Genomic DNA, 21751 nt, shown 5'->3' on the forward strand with positions numbered 1-21751 from the left:
AGCGCTTTGTCAGCAGGAGCGCTTTGCTGCCGTTAAAGCTAACCCCGCTCGTTGGGGGTGGAAGTTTTTTGTCGGCAGGAGAGCAGACAAACAGCGGCTACGCTGTGCAACTTTTAGTGGCACGGCTGTAGCGACAAGGCTGTGTAGTGCAGACATAGCCTGTGAGTGTTCGGTGGAGAAGGAACGGAACGCTACGGGGAGACATTTCAAAGGGGCCTGGGGACTAGGGTACACCTATTGGTGATCTGCAAGGCAAAGCAAGGGCTGCCATAGCCTAGAGGAGAGGGGCTGAAGAGCTGATGGCATCAGGGAGCTGACATCCAGCTACCACAAGACTCCCTCTTGCTGGAGTCTGTGGGTAACAAGGTGACTCAGCCCTGGGCACCCCAAGAACTGTCACAACAAGCCACGAGCAAGTATTTGTTCTTACAAACGCTGTTGCATTCTATCCCAATATTAGAGCACCAAGGGAAAACCTCCACCACAGATTAAACGAACCATCCCAGCTCTGTAAATTAAACTCGTTAGCTAGGGCCCCTTTCTAAGCACTGAGGGCCATTCTCTCCCAGGCACTCTGGGCCAGTTCTGCCCTCCAACAACCAGAACTCCTTCTGATTTCAACCAGCGCTGTCCACCTGTATCCAAGTGCAGGACTTGGCCTGAGAGGTCAGCCCAACTCAGCAGGGCCGCAGACTAGGATAAGAGACACCTCCTTACAATTTCACATAAAAATGTATAAAGAAAGCAGCCATCTAGCATTCTACAGTGAGAGGTGATAAATCAGCATCTCTGCTAGCAGACATCTTCTCAGATGTCCTTGGGAAGCGCGGGATAAAGGAAGGACTGCCTGTTCCAGCCACCAAATGAAAAATGATCAGAGGTAAGTTACTCATCAGCCCCACCAGTAAAGTGCATGGCAGCCTTTCAAAGAAGTGACCAGACAAAAGCCAAGCAAGCACCTGGTTATTAACTGGAATGGCTCGTAAGGTTTCCAGTCTGAAAATAAACGGAGGTTTAGGGAAGAGGATGGGAAGACAAGAAGTAACAACTGCAGAATTAGACCCTTAGCATATTCAAGTATTCAGCCACAGCGTCGGATTCTGCTACCACATCAATGGGAGTTTTCCCAATGGCTCCCAGGTGCATCTCTCTCTCTTTCTATTAATGGTTACCTTGATTTTTTCGCTGTGTTTTTTCACTTGCTTTGCATTTTCAACAATGAAGACGCTGCTTTTATTTACTTCCTTGTCAGCTCTGTGTCTCAGCCAGTCCTCATAGCCCTAGACATACCAATATACAGGTAACACAGTCAAGCCCAGGTAGTGAAGTAAATAAATAAATAAAGTTGTGAGAGAGAGGGAGATAAAAAAGCAAGTAAGTTAAACACAGTTATCAGAGCTCCTTCATGCACGCCAGAACGTCGACCTGAATAGCTCCGTCTGAACCAAGTTAATTTTTAAAAACTTCACATATACATTTGACAGATTCAGAACAGACTAAAACAACACACACAAAACTAATCTTTAGGCATTGCATGCAAGGAGCATCTAAATTGCTGTGACATGTTTCTATTATTCTCAAGATTGGCAAGAATACGCTGATCATGTGAATAATATGCTTAGTGCCCCGTTATTCTCACTTTTCCAGTCTAACACAGGAAAAGACTTTCTCTCTCTTCAGTCTCAGCTAAAGAATATAAAAGCCAGATTCAGATTTAACTCTAGTACTCCTTTCTGCTGCCCAACTGATTCCCTTTACAAAAACCTCAAATAATGCAATTTAAAAAAGGGGTGCGTACGGTTAAATTTTTTTTAACATTACTCAATGAAAGAGGTCTACAAGTTTTCAGGACTAGATATTGTTTGACTAGAACTATTCCTGTTTTTCCATTGATGTCAGAGTAGAATAGAAACTGGATTTATATCATGCTTCTTTAACCTCCAAATCAGGCCCAAAGTGCATTTTTAAAATGGAAGAAATAAATTATAGTAGTGCAATGAACGCAGAGGCAACCATCAACAGCAATAACTCACAACATGACTTTCAATAAACACACACACACACACACACACACACACACACACACACTACAAAAGCCATACTGAAAATGAGAAAATGCAATCAAATCTACAAAAATTGGACAGAGAACTTAGGTTCGGCATAGTATCCAAAATTACTTTTTTATTTCAAATTTTAAGTTAAATAGATTTCACATTTATATAGTGTTCCTCTAACCTTCGCCCTCTATTATTTCAAATATATGTAGAGTCAAGTATATATGTCTTTATACGCCAAATCTCTCTCATTCATTCTGCCATGGACATACTTAAAAACCCAAAGCAAATACACACACACTACTGTAGCAATTTGTTGCTCACCCCCATGCCCTCATGAATCGAAAACATTACCTGTTTGATAGCTGTAACAATAATCACAAAGAAAAGTGGAAGTCCACTGGTTACTGGACTGGTTGGTGTATCTACTATGACCTACAGAAAAAAACAACAACAATTTGTGTTATAATTTTTTTTAGGAAGTCGCTATTAAATGCTATCATTAGAGTTGATTCATTCAACACACTCTGTGGGTATGTCTTCACTACTCGCTGGATCAGCGGGCAGTGATCGATCCAGCAGAGATCAATTTATTGCATCTAGTCTAGACGTGATAAATCGACCCCCAAGCGCTCTCCCGTTGACTCCTGTACTCCAGCACCACGAGAGGTGGAGGCAGAGTCGACGGGGGAGAGGCAGCAGTCGACTCACCGCGGTGAAGACACCACGGTAAGTCAATCTAAGTACGTCAACTTCAGCTACGTTATTCACATAGCTGAAGTTGTATAACTTAGATCAATCCCCCCGCCCTCCCTCCAGTGTAGACCAGGGCTATATTAAGTAATACATGCCCCAACTATGAGCATGCTCAAGAAGAGTGGGCACATGGAGTGTAGGAGGGAGATTTACATAAGCACCTTCAGAATTGAGGAATACAAATCCCACTGAAAGTCAATGGAAAGTCTCCTAAGTGACTATGAAGTTTTGATCCGAAGCAGACTGAGGCAGCTGAACGAGTTTCTGTATCCAACAAGGCTTAGAGAATGCGTCTCAGTCACGCACCTTTGTGGTGTGCAGCCTAAGCAAGGGGCATTATGGGTTCAAACCAGAAAGTTTCCATGCACCTGCCTGCCCACACACCGTATAATCTGCACCAAACATGGTCAGTCTCACCCTGAAGACTGAACAGCAGGGCCAGCACTGGGTACCATGTTCAACAACCACACCATGGACAAGTCTCTAGTATCATCAATAGAACCCAAACCAGAATTGCCAGAATGAACGAAGATGCCTTTTCCTTGCTCCTCCTATTGTGATGGTGTCTAACTGGCTGGTTCACAAAATCCAGTCATCTGCAAGGGGAGGCCAAGTTTCTGGGGAGTTCTACATGTATGGTCGGGGCAAGTGAACAGAGCACCACTGACTCCTTCCCCACAGGGCAGGACAAATGCACAGAGGAGATTGGCTCCTTTAACAAGAGGGGAGGAATGGAGCAGGAGGGTCAGGCATGGAGTGGGAGTGGCAAAGCAAGGCACATCAAAATGCCCACAGCGGGGAGCTGAGCCCAGCCAGCCCTGCAGAGTGACCAGCTGCAGAGGAGTGGGACATAATGGAACTGGTTCACTGTTCGGGCTCCACTACACCACTGTCTCCAACCCACAGCTCCTTTCAGAGGATGGGATGGGGAGCCAGATGCAGCAGTGAAGCCCTACAAGAAGCCTGGGTAGGCCACATTAATTTGATTTTGTGTGGGATAGAGCTATACTTGGGGGTCAGAGTTGAACTTTGGAGGGAGTGGCGGGGTGTGATTTATTGAGGGGGGAGAGTGAAATATGCATGGATTTGGGTGTGAAGCACGGGGGGTTTCTCATTCAGGCTTAGTGCATGCATAATGGCTGGGACATCAGTGGGGACTAAATCCAGGACCTCTGGCCCTAAATGCATAAAATTCTCTAATGCTAGATCCACAAGACCAGGTCAATTAATTCAGATACAGTAGAAGAGTCTAATCTATACATGGCCCAGCCACCACATTCATAGAATTGCTATAGATCTTCTGACTCTATGGGCTTCCTAGAAAGAGACTGGACAAGACTGTATGAAGGTTCAAAAAGCTGTGTAAGGACAAGAAGGGGATAGAGCAATTGGTTTAAGATCATCAGCAGAGTTTGCCAGGGTTGCACCTCTCTTCTCTGCACTGTGATAGCTTATGTGATGCAAAGAGCAACACGAAAGGAAGCTGCAGGAGTTATGTGGAATAAAGAAAAACTTCACAATCTTGACTTTGCAGATGACCATGTTCTGTTGGACACAGAGATAGGGGAGGGGTCCCTGGGACTAATGGTTATCAGGGCTAATGGGGACTGGAGGGGGTGAGATTCAATGGGAGAGTGGGCATGGGAGAGTTGGAGAAGGAAGCAGTAGTGGTTGGGAAGAACCGTGATGTCCCATGGGGTTTGTGGCACTGAATGGAGTTGGAGATGGGAGGGTTAGTTGGGGGCTGAAGTACTGGGTAAATTTCAAGGGCGGGGGGGACCATAAGTAGCTATCCAGAGAACCTGGGGGTGGCTAATGGGGATGGGGAATTTGCACCTGCACACGTCTTTATAACGTGAGTGGTTCAACACCTTGTGGAAAGTCACAGATTGTGCAGTCACCAACGCAGGTTTGGACTCAGATACCAGAATGCCAGTTTATCCAATACCATTATTTTGTGGCTCATGTACCCTGTGGTTAGTGTAGGCCAAGGGTAGTGTAGGTCAGTAGTCAAGAGGTAGACCGCGGGCCACATGTGGACCGCCAAACACTTTTGAACAGACCACAAAATCTTTTTATTTACTTATCATTATTGTTACTTTTGCATTATTTTCTCTGGTGTCTGGACCTTGACTACACCTTGACCAAGAAATTTGGACCCTGACAAAAAAATAATTGGCTATCCCTGATGTAGATTGTGACAAGTTTTTCTCTCCCCCCCCCCCCCCGCAGTATACATTGATTGTAAGACAACAGGCCATGGAAAGAGAAAATGTAGGGAACTCTTATGTCCGCTTTTAATTCCTGAAACCTTTCAACGCCATGGAATAACGCCTCATAAAATCATGTAATATATTCAAATTGGGATTTTTACACTGTGTTTATTTGCATATGGTCATTGGAGGTATTTTATTCATGTAAATGTAATAAAAAGAAATAAAACAAAATCTTTTTTTTCCATGGACAAAATGAAAACAAGAAATTCCCAAAAAATAAAATGAACAATTATAGAAGAATAAAAAGAAGGCCAGAGAACTCTAAAAGTGAGAGCAGCTGCACTGCAAAATGCTACGGTGGCACACACTGCTCGGATTAGCAGCACAGAGTAACTGTTTCCCTGCTACAGTATTAGCTTGCGTGTCAGCAGTACTTGGATCAGCTAAGTGGAGTATAAAACACGACTTAACTTGTGGGTGTGCACGGGAGTTGGGTATGGGACAACACTCCGTGTACCTCAACACACTGCAGTGAAGACATGCCCATAGCAAGGAAAGAACACAGCAGGCCAGCTTTGAGACTTTAATTAAACAATAGGGGACCCTAGAGAATGGGAACTGTCCATTTCTATTGACCTTCTCATGATTCAGCCCAGCTTTTAGGGTATAGGAAGTGTGTGGTCACTGAAACAGGTTCATAACGAGAAGAAATTAAAGGAATCAGAAAAACTAAAACCACGGCAACACTAAGATTTGGCATCCAGCGTTACCGCATTGGTTACATATTTTATGCAGAGCCTTTGGTTTGACAGACTAGCCAGAGCAGTCTCTATGCATTGCTGGTGAGCTTCACCCCTCACCCCACCCTAACATTTCCAAGGACCAGTTTCCCTTTGGATGTGACGGGGGCACAATCAGACAGCCGAATGGAGCTTGGAGTTCAGACCAAACAAGTTCTAGAATGAGAGACAGAAATAAATCTGAGCATATTGTACAGCTCCCTCGCTGTCAGAGACCATAATCTCCAGTACAGATCCCCCAGAGAGGACCTTAAAATGACAGGGGGTTGGGGGGGGGGGGGGGAGCATACTTGGACAGACCGCTGCATTGCGGTCACACAGATCCCAAACTGGCATACAGGAAGCGTGTTGTCCTACTTCAGGGATCCAGCCAATTGTGGAGGGGGTTGAGGCAGGAATACGGATGGAGGCAGATGTACTGGGTAATACAGGAGAGGGAAAGCGCAAGGAAAGTTTACCAGAAATGCCTTGTATTCATATGAACAAAAGGCCTTTGTTTTGCAACATCTATTGGTGTTTCACTGGAGCGCTCATGAACAATAGACTCTGTATGTGTTGTTTTCAGTTCTTTGTAAAAAGCTACATTATGCACAAAACGTTTCTTATCTGTCCCTAGGAAGCTGTTTTGAGATAGTCAGCACATATTAATCCCTGGAAATGGCCTTACACTGTGATTTTTGCACTGCTTTATGCATAAACACACAAACAGAGCAGAGAGTCAGAAAGGGTCCCGTTTGTAAGAAGCCAAATTCACACCACATTAAAGTATTTACATTCAACAGTGGTAAATCCTAGATGGCTAGGGACGTTCAGAGATGGCTGCACTCAGCTCTGTGTGCAAGCAATGCACGTGTGAGCTCCAATTGTGTATTTGCACGGACACATGGCCAGTTATGCATCTAAGGTAGGTCTGCGCAGCAAAAGCTGTGTATGGACTAGCTCACTTCGTTAGCTTGAATCCAGCTAGCCCAGGTAAAAACTGTAGGGAAGATAACACCGCGTGGGCTAGTGAGCCGAGTGCGTACCTAGGGGCTGTGACAGGATTAAACTACCTATGCTGAAGCCAATGCTGTGCTGTCTTCACTGCTTCTGTTACCTGCACTAGCTGGATTCAAGTGGCTCAGCACAGCTTTTACTGTGTAGACAGGCCCTAAATGACCATATTTATGGAACCGGTCATCCCCCTATCGCAGAGAGTTAATTTTCAAGGTCTGCCTGCCCCCAGGCACCACGGTGGCGTCATTTTTAGTAAAACTGAGGCCACGTGAGGTAAAGCTTTGGACACATACATGTATCGTGCCTTCTGCCATCCCCAGAGCCCCCTACCGTAGAACCTCAGAGTCCCAAACGCCTCGGGAATGGAGGTTGTTCGTAACTCTGAACAAAACATTATGGTGGCTCTTTCAAAAGTTTACCACTGAACATTGAATTAATACAGCTTTGAAACTTTACTATGCAGAAGATAAACGATGCCTTCCCTTTATTATTTTAGTAGTTTACATTGAACACAGTACTGTCCTGTCTTTGCTTTTTTCTGTTTGCTTGTTTGTTTGATCTCTATTGCTGCCTGATTGCGTACTTCCGATTCGAAATGAGGTGTGTGGTTGACTGGTCAGTTTGTAACTCTGCGGCTCTACTGTGCCAAGAGAGCTTGCCATGATGCATACGTGAGAGTAATCTGGTTATAGTTTTGTTCATACAGATCCGGGTGGGCAAACTTTTTGGCCCGAGGGCCATGAATGCTCACAAAATTGGGGTTGGAGTGCGGGAGGGGGTGAGGGCTGTGGTTGGGACCATAAATGAGGCGTTCAGGGTGTGGGAGGGGGCTCTAGGCAGGGATTAAGGGGTTCGGAGGGGAGGATCCGGGCTGGGGGGGGGATGGGGCACGAGGGGAGGCTTAGGGGTGCAGGCTCTGGGTGGCGCTTACCTCAAGCAGCAACATGTCCCTTCTTGGGCTCCTACACATAGGGGTGGCCAGGGGGCGCCGCTCTGCATGCTGCCCCGTCCGCAGGCACTGCCCCTGCAGCTCCCATTGGCTGCAGTTCCCAGCCAATAGAGGTTGCGGGGGCAGCATTCAGAGTGGAGCCCGCTGGCTGCCCCTACATATACGAGCTGGAGGGGGGCCAGGCTGCTGCTTCCGGGAGCCGCGTGGAGTGGCCCCTGATCCCGCTCTCCAGCTAAAGCACCGGAGCGGGGCACGCCCCAGACCCCACTCCACAGTGGGAGCTCGAGGACTGGATTAAAACAGCTGGTGGGCCAGATCTAGTCCATGCACTGTAGTTTGCCCACCCCGGATATAGATACTTCATATGGGAATTTCCATATTATTACCGTATTCCATATACATCCGCTGTAGTACAGTCTTCCCTTGTGTGAAACTCACAGGCAACTTTTGAGACTAACACAGCAAAATCAAGATAGCGTAAGCGTACTATGAAGTTGTTTCTAAGACACTTGCCTTATAACAAGGATCCAACAAGCAGCAGGTGGCTCAACCTGCATCTGTATTTAGACCAGGACTACAGCAGCATACTCGGACTTCATTTTAAAGTAACTGAGTCCTGCTAGTATATGAAGGTTTCTGTTCATCTGTTGTTTCTACCCAACTGAATTCCATGATTCAGGAAGCACCAGACCATTCCCTCTGTCACTCAAAAGTATTTTCCAGTTCCTAAGCTGCCTATCTCCTTCATTTCCGCATTTCGGTAAAAAGGTGCTGACTATACTTATCCAAACTCAGCTTTATTTGCAGGCGTTAGGTTGCTTCAGAGGCGCCATTATCTAGATAATGGTTTCAGCAGATTAATCCAGTGGATGCCTTACTAATCAATCAAGCAACCAACTAAAAAGTATTTTCAGGAATGTATATTTCATGTGTGCTTTCAAGCAAAGACACATTCCCTCCCCAACATGGACTTGACCCTGAGCCACTGAAGTCAATGGGCTTTTGGACACCAGGCCTACGTGGAAGCAGGACCAACCCCAACACAGGACTGAATTCAACATCTAATTCCTCTGCACTCCTCAGTCAAGAGTCTGCTGAACCCTTCACGTATAAGGAAGCACTTCGGGCAAGTCCATTAATTTAACATACGTTAACTTGATCGACACCAACATTTCGGCCATAAATGGCATTTGTCAAGGTAGCCCCTTGATACTTTAAATGAATGGAATGGCCTTAAGGGTTTATTAAAGATAAGTGAGATCTTCAGTACTTCCAGAATGAAAAGTGCCTGGCAGCTGTCTGTAGGGACCTGTATTAACAGCATCAGGTGTGGTTTTTATCCCTAATTCAATATGTGGGTAGTTTTCTTACTTTAAACACGGTCACAGTTTTTGGAATAAAAACCGAAAACAAGAAAAATGCTTTGTAATCCATCTGCACACGATCAATTTCATAGCTAGATCCCTAGGTCTATGTCTAAAATGAGTCTGCAACTGAACTGCCAGGAAATATATCAATGTCACCCAGCTAGGTGACTGGGTACAGTAAGGCAACACATTCAGTTATTCCAGTCTCCCCAAACTCCGTTAAGAGGGGCAGAAGATAAGATGCAATACTGTGACTTCAGACTATTGGGTATCCTGGAGGGACATCCTGACTTTAGCGCATTACTTCGGTACATACACAGGCCAAGTTCACTTCTGACAAACTGGAGTGGTGCATCTCCATTGGATTTCATTGGCATTGGCTAACCCCAGAAGTGAGTTTGTCCCTTTGTGTAAAGCAGGCAACATTATGCACAGTCCACAGGAATTACGTTGGGATCACCTATTTCTGCAGCAGTCATGGAAATCTTTATGGCTGAAGTGGAGCATTATGCTTTATAACAATTTACTAGGCATCCAATTTTGTTAAGCTGTAGCTTGGCAGATGCTTAAAAGCCAGATGCTAAGTGACCAAGGGGAGACAGCAAACAGGGGCCAGCAAACATAGGAGTTTGAGACAGAGTTTGTAAGCGGAAGAAAGAACAAAATCACCCTGGATCGAAAAGGCCCCATTGCCGGTGCCAGCAGTGCTCCTGGCTTCTCCACCTGCACCTGTGTCCAGAAAAAGAACCCGCCTTTACCCAGGTCCTGGTGTGGGTTTGCAGAGACTGTGACCTGCATTTCCCCAACATAGAAAGCCAGGCTGGGGAGACCACCCAGGGTGAAAGGTGCCTACTCAGGAGACAGGTAGGAAAGCTACAGGAGGAGGTGGCTAGGCTGAGGAGCATCCATTCACACAAGGAATTCATTGTAAATATGCCTCTGGAGACCTCCAAGATGGAAGGAGCAATCCAGCTGGAGAGGATTGCAATAGCACCATCAGGGAAGGAGGAAATGGCTCTTTAACGAGGAGGAAGCTGGCTGATGGCTACTTCTGGCAGCAGGCAGTACTCCACCCCTGCTCCCAACCCACTGTCCATACAGATTAAATATATATTTTATATATATATGTTATGCTGCTCTGGCAACAAGGGATGAGAAATTTCCCCCAAAGGTGCAGGAGAAGAAGCCATGTCCCCCCTAGGCTGGAAGGATCATGGCCATCAATCCCAAGAGGAAGGGTGGTGGTGGTGGTCAATGACTCCCTTCTATGGAGGACAGAGGTGTCCATCTGCCGGCCTGACCTGGCACCCAGGAGGTGTGCTGCCTATCTGAGACATTACGGAAGGATTACTGAGCATTATCTGGCCCTCTGACTTCTACCCCATGCTGCTCATCCAAGTGGGCACTAATTATATCGTGTGATATGACCCTGAGCAAATAGGAAGTAACTACAGAACTCTGGGAGGGAGTGTGAGGGAGTTGAGGGCGCAGATGGTGTCACCTTCCGGTCACGGGTAGGGGGCTCAGGCAGAGAAGGACACATCCTGGTGGTTAATGCCTGGCTGTGCAGATGGTGTCACGGGAAGGATTTTGGCTTCTGTTCCGAAAAGGACTGCTGAGAAGAGTCCACCAATCAAGGAAGGGAAAGAGGAAGAGTATCTAGGTTTGATGCGGGCAGGAGAGAAAAGCCCACAGGTAAGTCCAGAACATGGAGGCCTATGTGCAGGATCAAAATCCTGGGGGTGGCGGGTGGGGAGGAGGAACGTGGGCAATCACAGCAGGAGCAAAGGCGAGACAAGAGAATACAGATGGGAAATCTAGTGAAGAGAAAGAGCTAGAAATACTAAGGAATAATCACAATTATGACATAATTGGCACCACAGAGACTTGGTGGGTGGGATAATTCCCATGACTGGAATACTGGTACAGAAGGGAACAGCTTCCTCAGGAAAGATAAGCAGGGGGAAAAAAGAGGAGGAATAGCAAAGATGCATTACCCGTGCACTGAGGTTGATATAGAAGTGGAAAACAGACCCATTGAAAGTCTCTGGATAAGGATAAAAGGGATAAAAAACAAGGGTGATGTCATGGTAGGGGTCTATTATAGACCAGGAGGAAGACATGGAAGGATCTTTTTGTAAACAACTAATCAAATCATTGAAAACACAGTAGTTGGTGATGATGGGGGACTTCAACTATCCAGACATCTGTTGGGAAAATAAGACAGCAGGGCACAGATTATCCCACAAGTTCTTGGAATGCACTTTTTATTACAGAAGGTGGAGAAAGTGACTAGTGGAGAGGTTGTTCTAGACTTGATTCTGACAAATAGGGAACTTGGGTTGGGAATTTGAAGGTGGAAGGCAGCCTGAGTGGAAGTGACCATGAAACAGAATTCATGATTCTAAGGAATGGTAGGAGGAAAAACAGCAGAAGAAAGACAATAGACCTCAGCAAACTCAGAGAATTGGTAGGTAAGATCCTCTGGGAAGCAACTCCAATGGGGACGGGGGAGGGACGACTTCAGGAGAGTTGGTAATTTTTTAAAGAGACATTATTAAAAGCACAAGAGCCAACAATCCCAGGGTGTAGGAAAGATAGGAAGAATAGTAAGAAACCACCCTGCATTAACCAGGAGATCTTCAACCACCTGAAATTCAAAAAACAGTCATACAAAAAGTGGAAACTGGGTCAAATGACAAAGGATGACATATATATGTACTATATATAATAAAAACACCACCACAAGCATGTAGGGATAAAATTAGAAAGGCCACGGCACAAAATGAGTTTAAACTAACTAAGGACATAAAGGGTAACAATAAAACATTTTACATATACATTAAAAGCAATGGGAAAACCAAGGACAGAGTAGGCCAAGAGAAGACTGAGGGGGATATGATAACAGTCTTCATATATGTAAAAGGTTGTTATAAAGAGGAAGGTGATAAATTGTCCTCCTTAACCACGGAGGACATGACAAGCAGTAAATCTTTAAATTGCAGCAAAGGAAATTTAGGATAGTTATTAGGAAAAACTTCCTAGCTCTACGGGTAGTTGTAGAATCTCTGTCACTGGAAGTTTTCAAGACCAGGTTAGATAAACACCTGTCAGATATGGTCTAGATCAGGGGTGGCCAACCTTTGGCTCTGGAGCCACATGCGGCTCTTCAGAAGTTAATATGTGGCTCCTTGTATAGGCACCGATTCCGGGGCTGGAGCTACAGGTGCCAAACTTTCCAATGTGCCCAGGGGGTGCTCACTGCTCAACCCCTGGCTCTGCCATGGGCCCTGCCCCCACTCCACCCCTCCCCACCCCCTCCCCTGAGCCTGACATGTCCTCGCTCCTCCCTCTCCCCCCCCACAGAGCCTCCTGCACACCACAAAACAGTTGATCGGGAGGTGTGGGACGGAGCGGGAGGCGCTGATCGGCAGGGCTGCCGGTGGGCAGGAGGCACTGGGAGCCGGGGTGGGGAGCGGACGTATTACTGTGGCCCTTTGGCAATGTACATTGGTAAATTCTGGCTCCTTAACAGGCTCAGGTTGGCCACGCCTGGTTTAGATAATACTTAGGTCCTGCCTCAGTGTAAGGGACTGGACTAGATGACCTACTGAGGTCCCTTCCGGTCTACATTTCTATGAGTCTATAGATAACAATAATAAAAGTGAAGCATAGAGGTATTAATCAACTTAATCCCTCAAAGGACGCCTTTATTGCAGACTACCGTATGTAACAGATCTAAGACTTCATTTACTAGATGAATAGGCTGAAGTTTTACCTGTCTGGTTAAGTCAAACCAGTCAGTTGAGTATTTTTTTTAAAACCCCAATGTTTAGTTATAAAAAGAGGGAAATATACTTCCTTGTGTTTCATCCACATTTTACTAAAAACACACCTTTCTTTTGCAAACATATTTTGGGAACTCCCCTGATTTTTCAGCTAATGTCACAGAAAATGAACACTCATATCTACCAGCATTTCCCCTAATCCCAAGATCAATGCCCTCTTTACATAGAAATCAGCACGGAAAAAAAACCAAATCTTATTACAACATGTGTATGTCTGTAATTTAGTATGTATAAAATCTCTTTACAAAAATCAAACTCCTACACAAATGCACACACTTAGTAAATGCTCATCTGAATATAAAAAACAATCCAAATGATGGACTGTGCACCTCTTCTGCTTTTCTTGAAATCTACACAAACTATAATATTACCAGGCTGCTTATTATATGGAAAAAAATGTATGGATAGATGGGAGAAGCAACAAAGAGTACAAAAAAGCTAGGTTTCAATCCTGCAGCCATTAACATATGTTTTACTCACACCGGGTATGTCTACATAGGAGCTGGAGGTGAAATTTCCAGTTTCAAGGAAAGATACCGACATAGAGCTCGGGCACTAAAATAACCGTGTAACTACAGGAGTATGAGCAGTGGGTGGGGCTAGACTTCCTAAGTATGATCTCATCAGAGACCCTAGGTATGTATCTGAGCAGCTAGCCTGTCCCTCTGTGGCAGCTACACTTCGATTGTTAGCATGCTAGCTTGATCAGAACTAGCATCAATGTGACTCCTCGAGATGGAAATTACACCTTCCAGCTCCAAAGTAGACATATTTATAAGTGACCTCATGGTGCTTACAGTGTTAATAGGTCCCTTAAATTGTAACAATAGTCATCACAATATGTCTGAGATGGCCCCAGAAATGTTACCAGTTATGGTATTTTGAATGCGTGTGCAGGAGACAAAACATAGCTGCTAATAAAAGATTTCATAAGCACCAGTAAAGAGCCAGTCTTCGGTCTCAGTCCTCTATCAAGTTGTGTTTAAAGCTTTGAACAATCTGATTCAAAAAATAATAATCATTTTTGCATCATTGCTATTTAAAAGTGCCCTTACCTGCACAAGGAAAATGATAAGGAAATAAAAGTTGGCAATTCTTCTGAACTGTTCAAAAAGATTCTTCGGAAGAAAATTCCAGACAGTGTACTGCAGGGTGAAAGAACAGAGAGATAAGCTGTGCAAATAATACCAGCACACAAATTTTCAGAATGTCAATAGAACCAAAGATCGACAGGAAGCTACATTTATCCAGGGATTGAGAGTTAAAGAAAGGGAATTTATGTTTAGAAGTTTCCTAAGAAATAAGATTTCATTTAAAAAAAAAAAAAAGTTCAAGTAGTTATATTGGACAGATGTATCCCTGGTATAATTTCACGGATGTTATACCCAGGATAGATTTGGCCCAGGGTGTTAGTTCTCTTATTATTGAACCTCTTCAGAAACTCACAATAGCATTAAGCAATTCTAATGGCATACTATCGGTGTATTTTTAACGTGCCTATCACCATTGTATGTAGGCTCATTAGCCTCAAATATTGAGAGTAAGGGGGCACTTTGTGAGTAACTGCTACATGAATGCACAGGGGGAAACAGCCCAAGGAGTCTTCCTCTATTGTTTCTCTCAAAGAGACCAGACATCACCAAGGTCATACGTTCTGTGGCAATAGGGATGAAGGATTCTTAACCCTGCTCCAGCCCTCGTGCGATGCATAAAAAGGACTGGCAGAACAGCAGAAAAGTGCCCTAAAAGCCCTGGATTTAGCCAAGGGAGAAATCCCCCATGGCAAGGCCTGAGGAAAACAGCTCCAGGTTGCCTCTCTAAACTCAGCCTAGGAAACACAGGGTGTGATGCTGGCGCAGGGCTGCAGCAAGTAGCACTGCTGTGGAGGGTCTAGGCCGCACTGCCACCCGTAGGGGACAGGCTGCTGTAACTCGGCCAGATCCACAGATCTGTCAGAATTATTCTGGGGCCACTTCGACCCCTGCAGAATTGGGAGGCCACAAAGATGCGTCACTGCTCTGCTGAGTGGATGTCTGGGGCCTTGCAGGTCTGTTTTCCAGTGGAGAGGAAATCAGTGGTGCAGAGCGTGGATATATTCTAAGATTAACACGCATACACCTGTCCCGAAATAATACGGTCAAACAGCATGCAGGACAACGCCTCCTTTCAGGAATCTCAAACCAACATCAATGACTGGTTCACAGAGAGCAGCAAAACTCTCCTGCTGCTTACACAGCTTCCAACCCCACCCCTGGGACCACTGTTTCTATAGAGAGACCTCACTAAAAAAAGGACAGCACTACCACGTGTCTGCCCAAGACCGACTGACTGCTTGCGCATTAAGAAAGAACTCGGAACTCTGTGTCTAACAGTGCCACCAGCCGGTTAAATCCAACTTACCCCCTGGGCTATGAATTCTGGGCTGCATCTCCTCTTAGAGGTACAGCATACAGAGTCTCGCCCTGTATTCCGCAACAAAGCTACTTGAATTCTCCATCACAACTGGGAAGGCGGATGAGGAAATTCTGTAGCAGATCTGGATAAATTCCAAAATGGAAGTTTTATCTGAATTAAATATGAACGAGAACACTGTTCCCTCAGAGGGATTTATTTTATATTAAAATCAGCTCGTTTTTCGGATGACCTTAAGTTTTGGATTGTGTATGTATTGCAAGTTTTTGCACTGACAATGGTCACAGCATGGTAGAAGTTGGTAGGGGGAATAGAGAGGAAGCATGGAGGTTTTCATAGCTGGGTGGGCAGCTACTAGGACTTTTGGACCATGGAAGAAGCTTGGGATTGTAGGATACAGACAGTAACCGATGTAGCAGTGAAATAGTTAAAGAAGCATCTGCAGTGTGCCTTATTGCCACACAACCGAAGAGACATCTAGGGTGACCAGATGTCCTGATTTTATGGGGACAGTCCTGATATCTGGGGCTTTGTCTTATATAGGCACCTACTACCCCCCACCCCATCCCGATTTTTCACACTTGCTGTCTGATCACCCTACCTACATCTACAAGGTCGGTGGAAAAATTAAACCCACACTCCGGACCACATGCTTTCCTTTATCCATCCACACCCCTCCCCTCATGTCAAGTGAAGTACATGGTCCCTCCGACGGGCAATAACTTCCCTGTAATTGCACTCCAGTGTGAAGTAAGTGTGAGGCCAACTAACATCCTCATAAAAGGCTGCAATGTGATAGGACTGCAGCCCCCAAGACCCACACTGGGTCTGACGACAGACATGTGCGCCGACTGACAACCACCAGATTGTTTGCTGACCGACCTTGAGTCCAAGGTTATTGCTTAGAAAAAACTCAGTGAACTCAGAATTAAACTGGTTCAACAGAACAGGTCTAGCTCTGACAGAACATAAAACGTTGGCACTAAAAGCTTGGGTACAGAATAGACTGGGTGAAACTTCCGGGACTTTGCTAAAAAGTCAATATTTGCACCCCCGTTACAATTCCTTCCCACAGAAAAGCCTAAGACGCTGTTTGACTCCTATACTGAACTTCCTCTTTCCACATGCAAGAGCAGTGCCAATTGTGCAATTAAGTTGAGAAAATATCCACCTTCATCTTCTGCCCCACTCCCCCACCCGCCCCCTCAAAAAATCCATTTTTTCCCCTCTACTTTTTTCTATTCGGCCTTTGTAGCTTGCAGGTGAAAACAAACAGTTTGTGAAGTCAGCAGCAGCATAAAACATTGCTTCTCCAATTGTTCTGGGAGACTGAATCACAGTAAAAAAAAACCTGTCGAGATTTCACTACATTAATTGAAGGATGGGTGGTGGGTGCAGGAGGGGTGCTTTTCTAACATTAGCTGACACACCTGCTTCAAAAAAGTCAGGTTATTCCTATTATGGTGATGCTTCACCCAACCACCATTCCAATTCTAGCATGAGAACATGCCAATAGTCTCACGAACCCCTGCAGTGAGAGGTGAATGTGTTATGCCAGGGGTAGGCAACCTATGGCACGTGTTATGGCATGGGTAGGCAAGCTGATTTTCAGTGGCACTCACACTGCCCGGGTCCTGGCCATTGGTCCGGGGGGCTCTGCATTTTAATTTAATTTTAAATGAAGCTTCTTAAACTTTTTAAAAACCTTATTTATGTTATATACAACAATAGTTTAGTTATATATTATAAACTTATAGAAAGAGACCTTCTAAAAATGTTCAAATGTATTACTGGCACGCGAAACCTTAAATTACAGTGAATAAATGAAGACTCGGCACACCACTTCTGAAAGGTTGCCGACCCCTGCGTTATGCTTATTGGAAGGTGGAGATCCGTATTTCCAGATTATGTACAATAGTTTTAGCAATACAGATTGAAAGCAGTCATCATGCATCAGGCAACACTGAAGCAGGAGGGAAGGGAAGGTTATCGGTGTTGATGTCTTATATCTTGCAAGTTACCAGAGCTGGAGATGAATGCACCACTCAGGAAGTGCCCTCAGTCCAGTTGTGCTATTTTGCCACTGGGCATGAACAGAAGAACTGCAAGTCTTTAACTAAAGTTACCAGGCCCAGAGCCTCCCTTCATTGATCATAGCCACGAAAAGGGCTCTTCAGTGACGTAGCTTTAAGTCCCCTTTGTGCTGCTGACTTTGCAAACTTCAAGATCTGGCCCACTGGGTTTCTGCACTTCAGTAAATACAATTACACACCAATATGCAACGTAACTCCATGTTCCTTCTTCTAACTTTGCACTTTAAATTCTGGCTTTCTTCATTGACTTATAAACAGGAGTACTGTCTGGATTTTAATTAAAAAAAAAAAATCAATTATTCCCAAGTTTGACACGCCCTCCTCCCCACATAAACAACTGGAGGAGGTTAGGGGAAAGAGTACAAAAATCAATGGGATTCCCGCCTGTAAATAGCTTTTAGTGCTGCGTGCCACATATCAAAAGGAAACAATGCTCAAATAATGAATTTTCTCTCTCTGCTGTGAAGATAACCCCTTAAAATCTTGAGACTCCATACTCCCGCTTTTTTCTCTTAAAAAAAATCAAAGGAACTGCATACATGTTTGCTATTGCTTGCAATTTGGTTTCTCACATTTGGATGTGGTATACCTAGACTTTAGTAAGGCATTTGATACGGTCTTGCATGATATTCTTATCAATAAACTAGGCAAATACAATTTAGATGGGGCTACTATAAGGTGGGTGCATAACTGGCTGGATAACCGTACTCAGAGTTGTTATTAATGGTTCCCAATCCTGCTGGAAAGGCATAACGAGCGGGGTTCCGCAGGGGTCTGTTTTGGAACCGGCTCTGTTCAATATCTTCATTAACGACTTAGATATTGGCATAGAAAGTAGGCTTATTAAATTTGCGGATGATACCAAACTGGGAGGGATTGCAACTGCTTTGGAGGACAGGGTCATAATTCAAAATGATCTGGACAAATTGAAGAAATGGTCTGAGTTAAACAGGATGAAGTTTAACAAAGACAAATGCAAAGTGCTCCAATTAGGAAGAAAAAAATCAGTTTCACACATACAGAATGGGAAGAGACTGTCTAGGAAGGAGTACGGCAGAAAGGGATCTAGAGGTTATAGTGGACCACAAGCTAAATATGAGTCAACAGTGTGATGCTGTTGCAAAAAAAAAAAAAAAAAAAAAAAAAACCACATGATTCTGGGATGTATTAACAGGTGTGTTGTGAGCAAGACATGAGAAGTCATTCTTCCGCTCTACTCTGCTCTGGTTAGGCCTCGGCTGGAGTATTGTGTCCAGTTCTGGGCGCCGCATTTCAAGAAAGATGTGGAGAAATTGGAAAGGGTCCAGAGAAGAGCAACAAGAATGATTAAAGGTCTTGAGAACATGACCTATGAAGGAAGGCTGAAAGAATTGGGTTTGTTTAGTTTGGAAAAGAGAAAACAGAGGGGATATGATAGCAGTTTTCAGGTATCTAAAAGGGTGTCATAAGGAGGAGGGAGAAAACTTGTTTACCTTAGCCTCTAAGGATAGGACAAGAAGCAATGGGCTTAAACTGCAGCAAGGGAGGTCTAGGTTGGACATTAGGAAAAAGTTCCTAACTGTCAGGGTGGTTAAACACTGGAATAAATTGCCTAGGGAGGTTGTGGAATCTCCATCTCTGGAGATATTTAAGAGTAGGTTAGATAAATGTCTATCAGGGATGGTCTAGACAGTATTTGGTCCTGCCATACGGGCAGGGGACTGGACTCGATGACCTCTCGAGGTCCCTTCCAGTCCTAGAATCTTTGAATCTATTTTTTTAGGGGTGAGAAAGGGAGAAGATCACGATCATTTGTTTTGGAAAAAATAACGACATGAACTTTAAAAGCAAGTTTAAGAAACAAAACAGGTCAAATAGATGTGTCCTTTGAAATAACAAGTCCCTTTTCCCAGAGTCGTACTGACATCATTAATGAGGCTTGTGCACAGATAATAAGCAAACAATAAAGACTCACGTCCACATCAGCTTCATTTTAAAGACTGGGGGGCAGGAGGGAAAAAAGGGGAGGAGGAGTAGAGAGGGGTAGGCATGGACTCTTCCTTCCCAAATATAAAAAGGTCAAAAATCAATAGGGAAATAACTTTAAAAAAAAAAAAATCAATGAAGTTCTACACAAGATTAGTGTTTTTAAAATAATTCAATTATTCACTAAAGAAAAAAAAAATGGATATTCCCTAATGGCACAATCTTGCAGACCTAATGCAAAGAAGTCAAATGGCGTTTTACCTAGGTCAGCCTGCGGGAACTGGTCCCTATCACAAAGTCAGTTCTGGTTCTAATGCAGACAGCAAAAGGATATAAAAGGCAGCAGACGTTTGAATTGTTTGGAGCAGAAAAAAAAATATGCCCACTGTAACCTTTAAATCATAAGTACGGTATGACTAAAGTCTGTAACTATATATTGGGCATCCCCAAAGCCACCTTAGTAACAAGCTAAATATACATTCACCCAACTAGCTGAACAATAGCTGTTGCCAGCTGTCTGACATTGTACTTCAATTTTTCCAAGTCTTTTGAAATAGCTTGATAGATGTCAAGTAAAATAAGATCAACCAGAAGATAGGTGTCATCACACTGTGTTCAGAATAGACAAATGCTATCTTAATAGAGTACTGCATGGTTTCCTCTTTATCCAACAGAAAGGCCAAGAGTTAAAATACACACTGTACTAAGTTATTTTTGTCCTACTTGAACAGAAAAAAAAAATGAGAACTGTCATGCTTCTAGATATCTGTTCATTTTATAACCAAACAAATCCCAAATGAAAACCTTGCAAGTCACCAATCACCAGATATTGTCTTGCCTTTATATTTTCACTCTCCAAATAATGGAGACCCTCAAAACACTGAAGCAGGTCCTACTCTTTGTGCCTCAATATTATTCAATACACAGAGGGGGAACTCATTTGTGCATTCACTCAGTGGGCATTAGTAAGGGAGTGTATATACAAACCAGTGGTTCGGTGCAAAATGAGCTTCCAAGCTGCTTTCAGATTGCATCAGGAAGATCATAAATTAGGCTCAGAAGGAGGTATCATAATATGCCCCTGTGTTATTAACAAATGCAATTCTAATACCATTTGCACATCTCTCCTAAACCCCAGTGGGACATTTTGTGCAAAATTAGACAGCAGAACATAACATTTCATCCCCTACCTCTCAATAGAGGGATTCAGAGAGAAGAGTCTCTTTAATACAAGGTACATGATTTTAGACTACAACCCACAGCCCTATTAGATTAACAATCTTGTTTATTAAAACTCCTACCGCACCAGCAATGGAACAGCTGAACACTGGGGCAATTTCTTCTTGCAAAGAGCATTTTATCTACTCAAGTATAGATTTCTGAGGTTTTAAATGTCAGGAAGCCATGACTGATGATGAAATACAATAAGGTTGAGGAACAGGAACAGAAACGTGCAAACTTTCCCGTTGATTAAATGACCATAGCTCATGGAATAAGAGAACCAACTTACCTTGGATGAGACAATTCTATTATCACAGAATTTCTGCTCGACGTAAGCATCCGTTTCTGAAACAGGGCGGTGGCCAACAAACACGGTGCGTGTCCCAACTCGTTTCTCTTCGCCAGCGCACTGTCAGAGATAACAAGGTAAAGGCAAGTTAAGTCCCTGGCTCTCAAGTTCACACATTTCCATGCATGTGTCCAGATAACGAGTTCCACATGCTTCGGATTCTGATGGCTCCCTCACAGCCTTTCTGAACTTCCATTGTCCTGGGCTCTCTTATTACAGTGTTGAATAGAATGAATGCAGTGCAGAAGTGATTATATTCATGGTCTTCCTATCTCACACAAGGGGTAATAATTACCTTTCCAAATACCAGAAGACTACATTTACACCTTTATCAGCCTTTCCTGGTCCACTGCGAATGCCTAAATAAATTTGGTAGTCTCTAAGGTGCCACAAGGACTCCTCGTTGTTCTCGCAGATACAAACTAACGCGGCTACCACTCTGAAACCTAAGATATATATGAGAGACAAAGTGGGTGAGGTAATAATCTTTTATTGGACCAACTTCTGTTAGTGAAAGATACAAGCTTTTGAGCTTACAAAGAGCTCTTTCGCCAACAGAAGTTGGTCCAACAAAAGGTACTGCCTCACCCACCTTGTCTCTCTATTCTGGAACCAACATGGCCACAACACCACTGCAAATAAGATATGTAAGAAAGCAAAGTTTTCCTCTACGTCTGAGCATTCCTATTAGTGGCTGGCATCTCTCAAGTGGAAATATTCCAATC

At 44.1% G+C, this 21751-nt stretch overlaps 1 protein-coding gene across 8 annotated transcripts in view; it reads right to left on the bottom strand.

Moving 5' to 3' along the window:
• Nucleotides 1-21751, bottom strand: part of ATP11C (ATPase phospholipid transporting 11C) — a 117158-nt gene that overhangs the window by 52594 nt on the left and 42813 nt on the right. For all 8 annotated transcript variants that reach the window (XM_034782526.1, XM_034782528.1, XM_034782525.1 and 5 more), the window contains exons 2-5: nucleotides 20967-21086; nucleotides 14042-14131; nucleotides 2409-2489; nucleotides 1173-1280 (exon numbers count right to left, since the gene is read on the bottom strand). In XM_034782526.1, the coding sequence (XP_034638417.1) occupies nucleotides 1173-1280; nucleotides 2409-2489; nucleotides 14042-14131; nucleotides 20967-21086 (399 nt within the window). The remainder of the gene's footprint in view (nucleotides 1-1172; nucleotides 1281-2408; nucleotides 2490-14041; nucleotides 14132-20966; nucleotides 21087-21751) is intronic.

The sequence above is a fragment of the Trachemys scripta genome, chromosome 9, assembly GCF_013100865.1.
Source record: "Trachemys scripta elegans isolate TJP31775 chromosome 9, CAS_Tse_1.0, whole genome shotgun sequence".
Classification (NCBI taxonomy): domain Eukaryota; kingdom Metazoa; phylum Chordata; order Testudines; family Emydidae; genus Trachemys; species Trachemys scripta.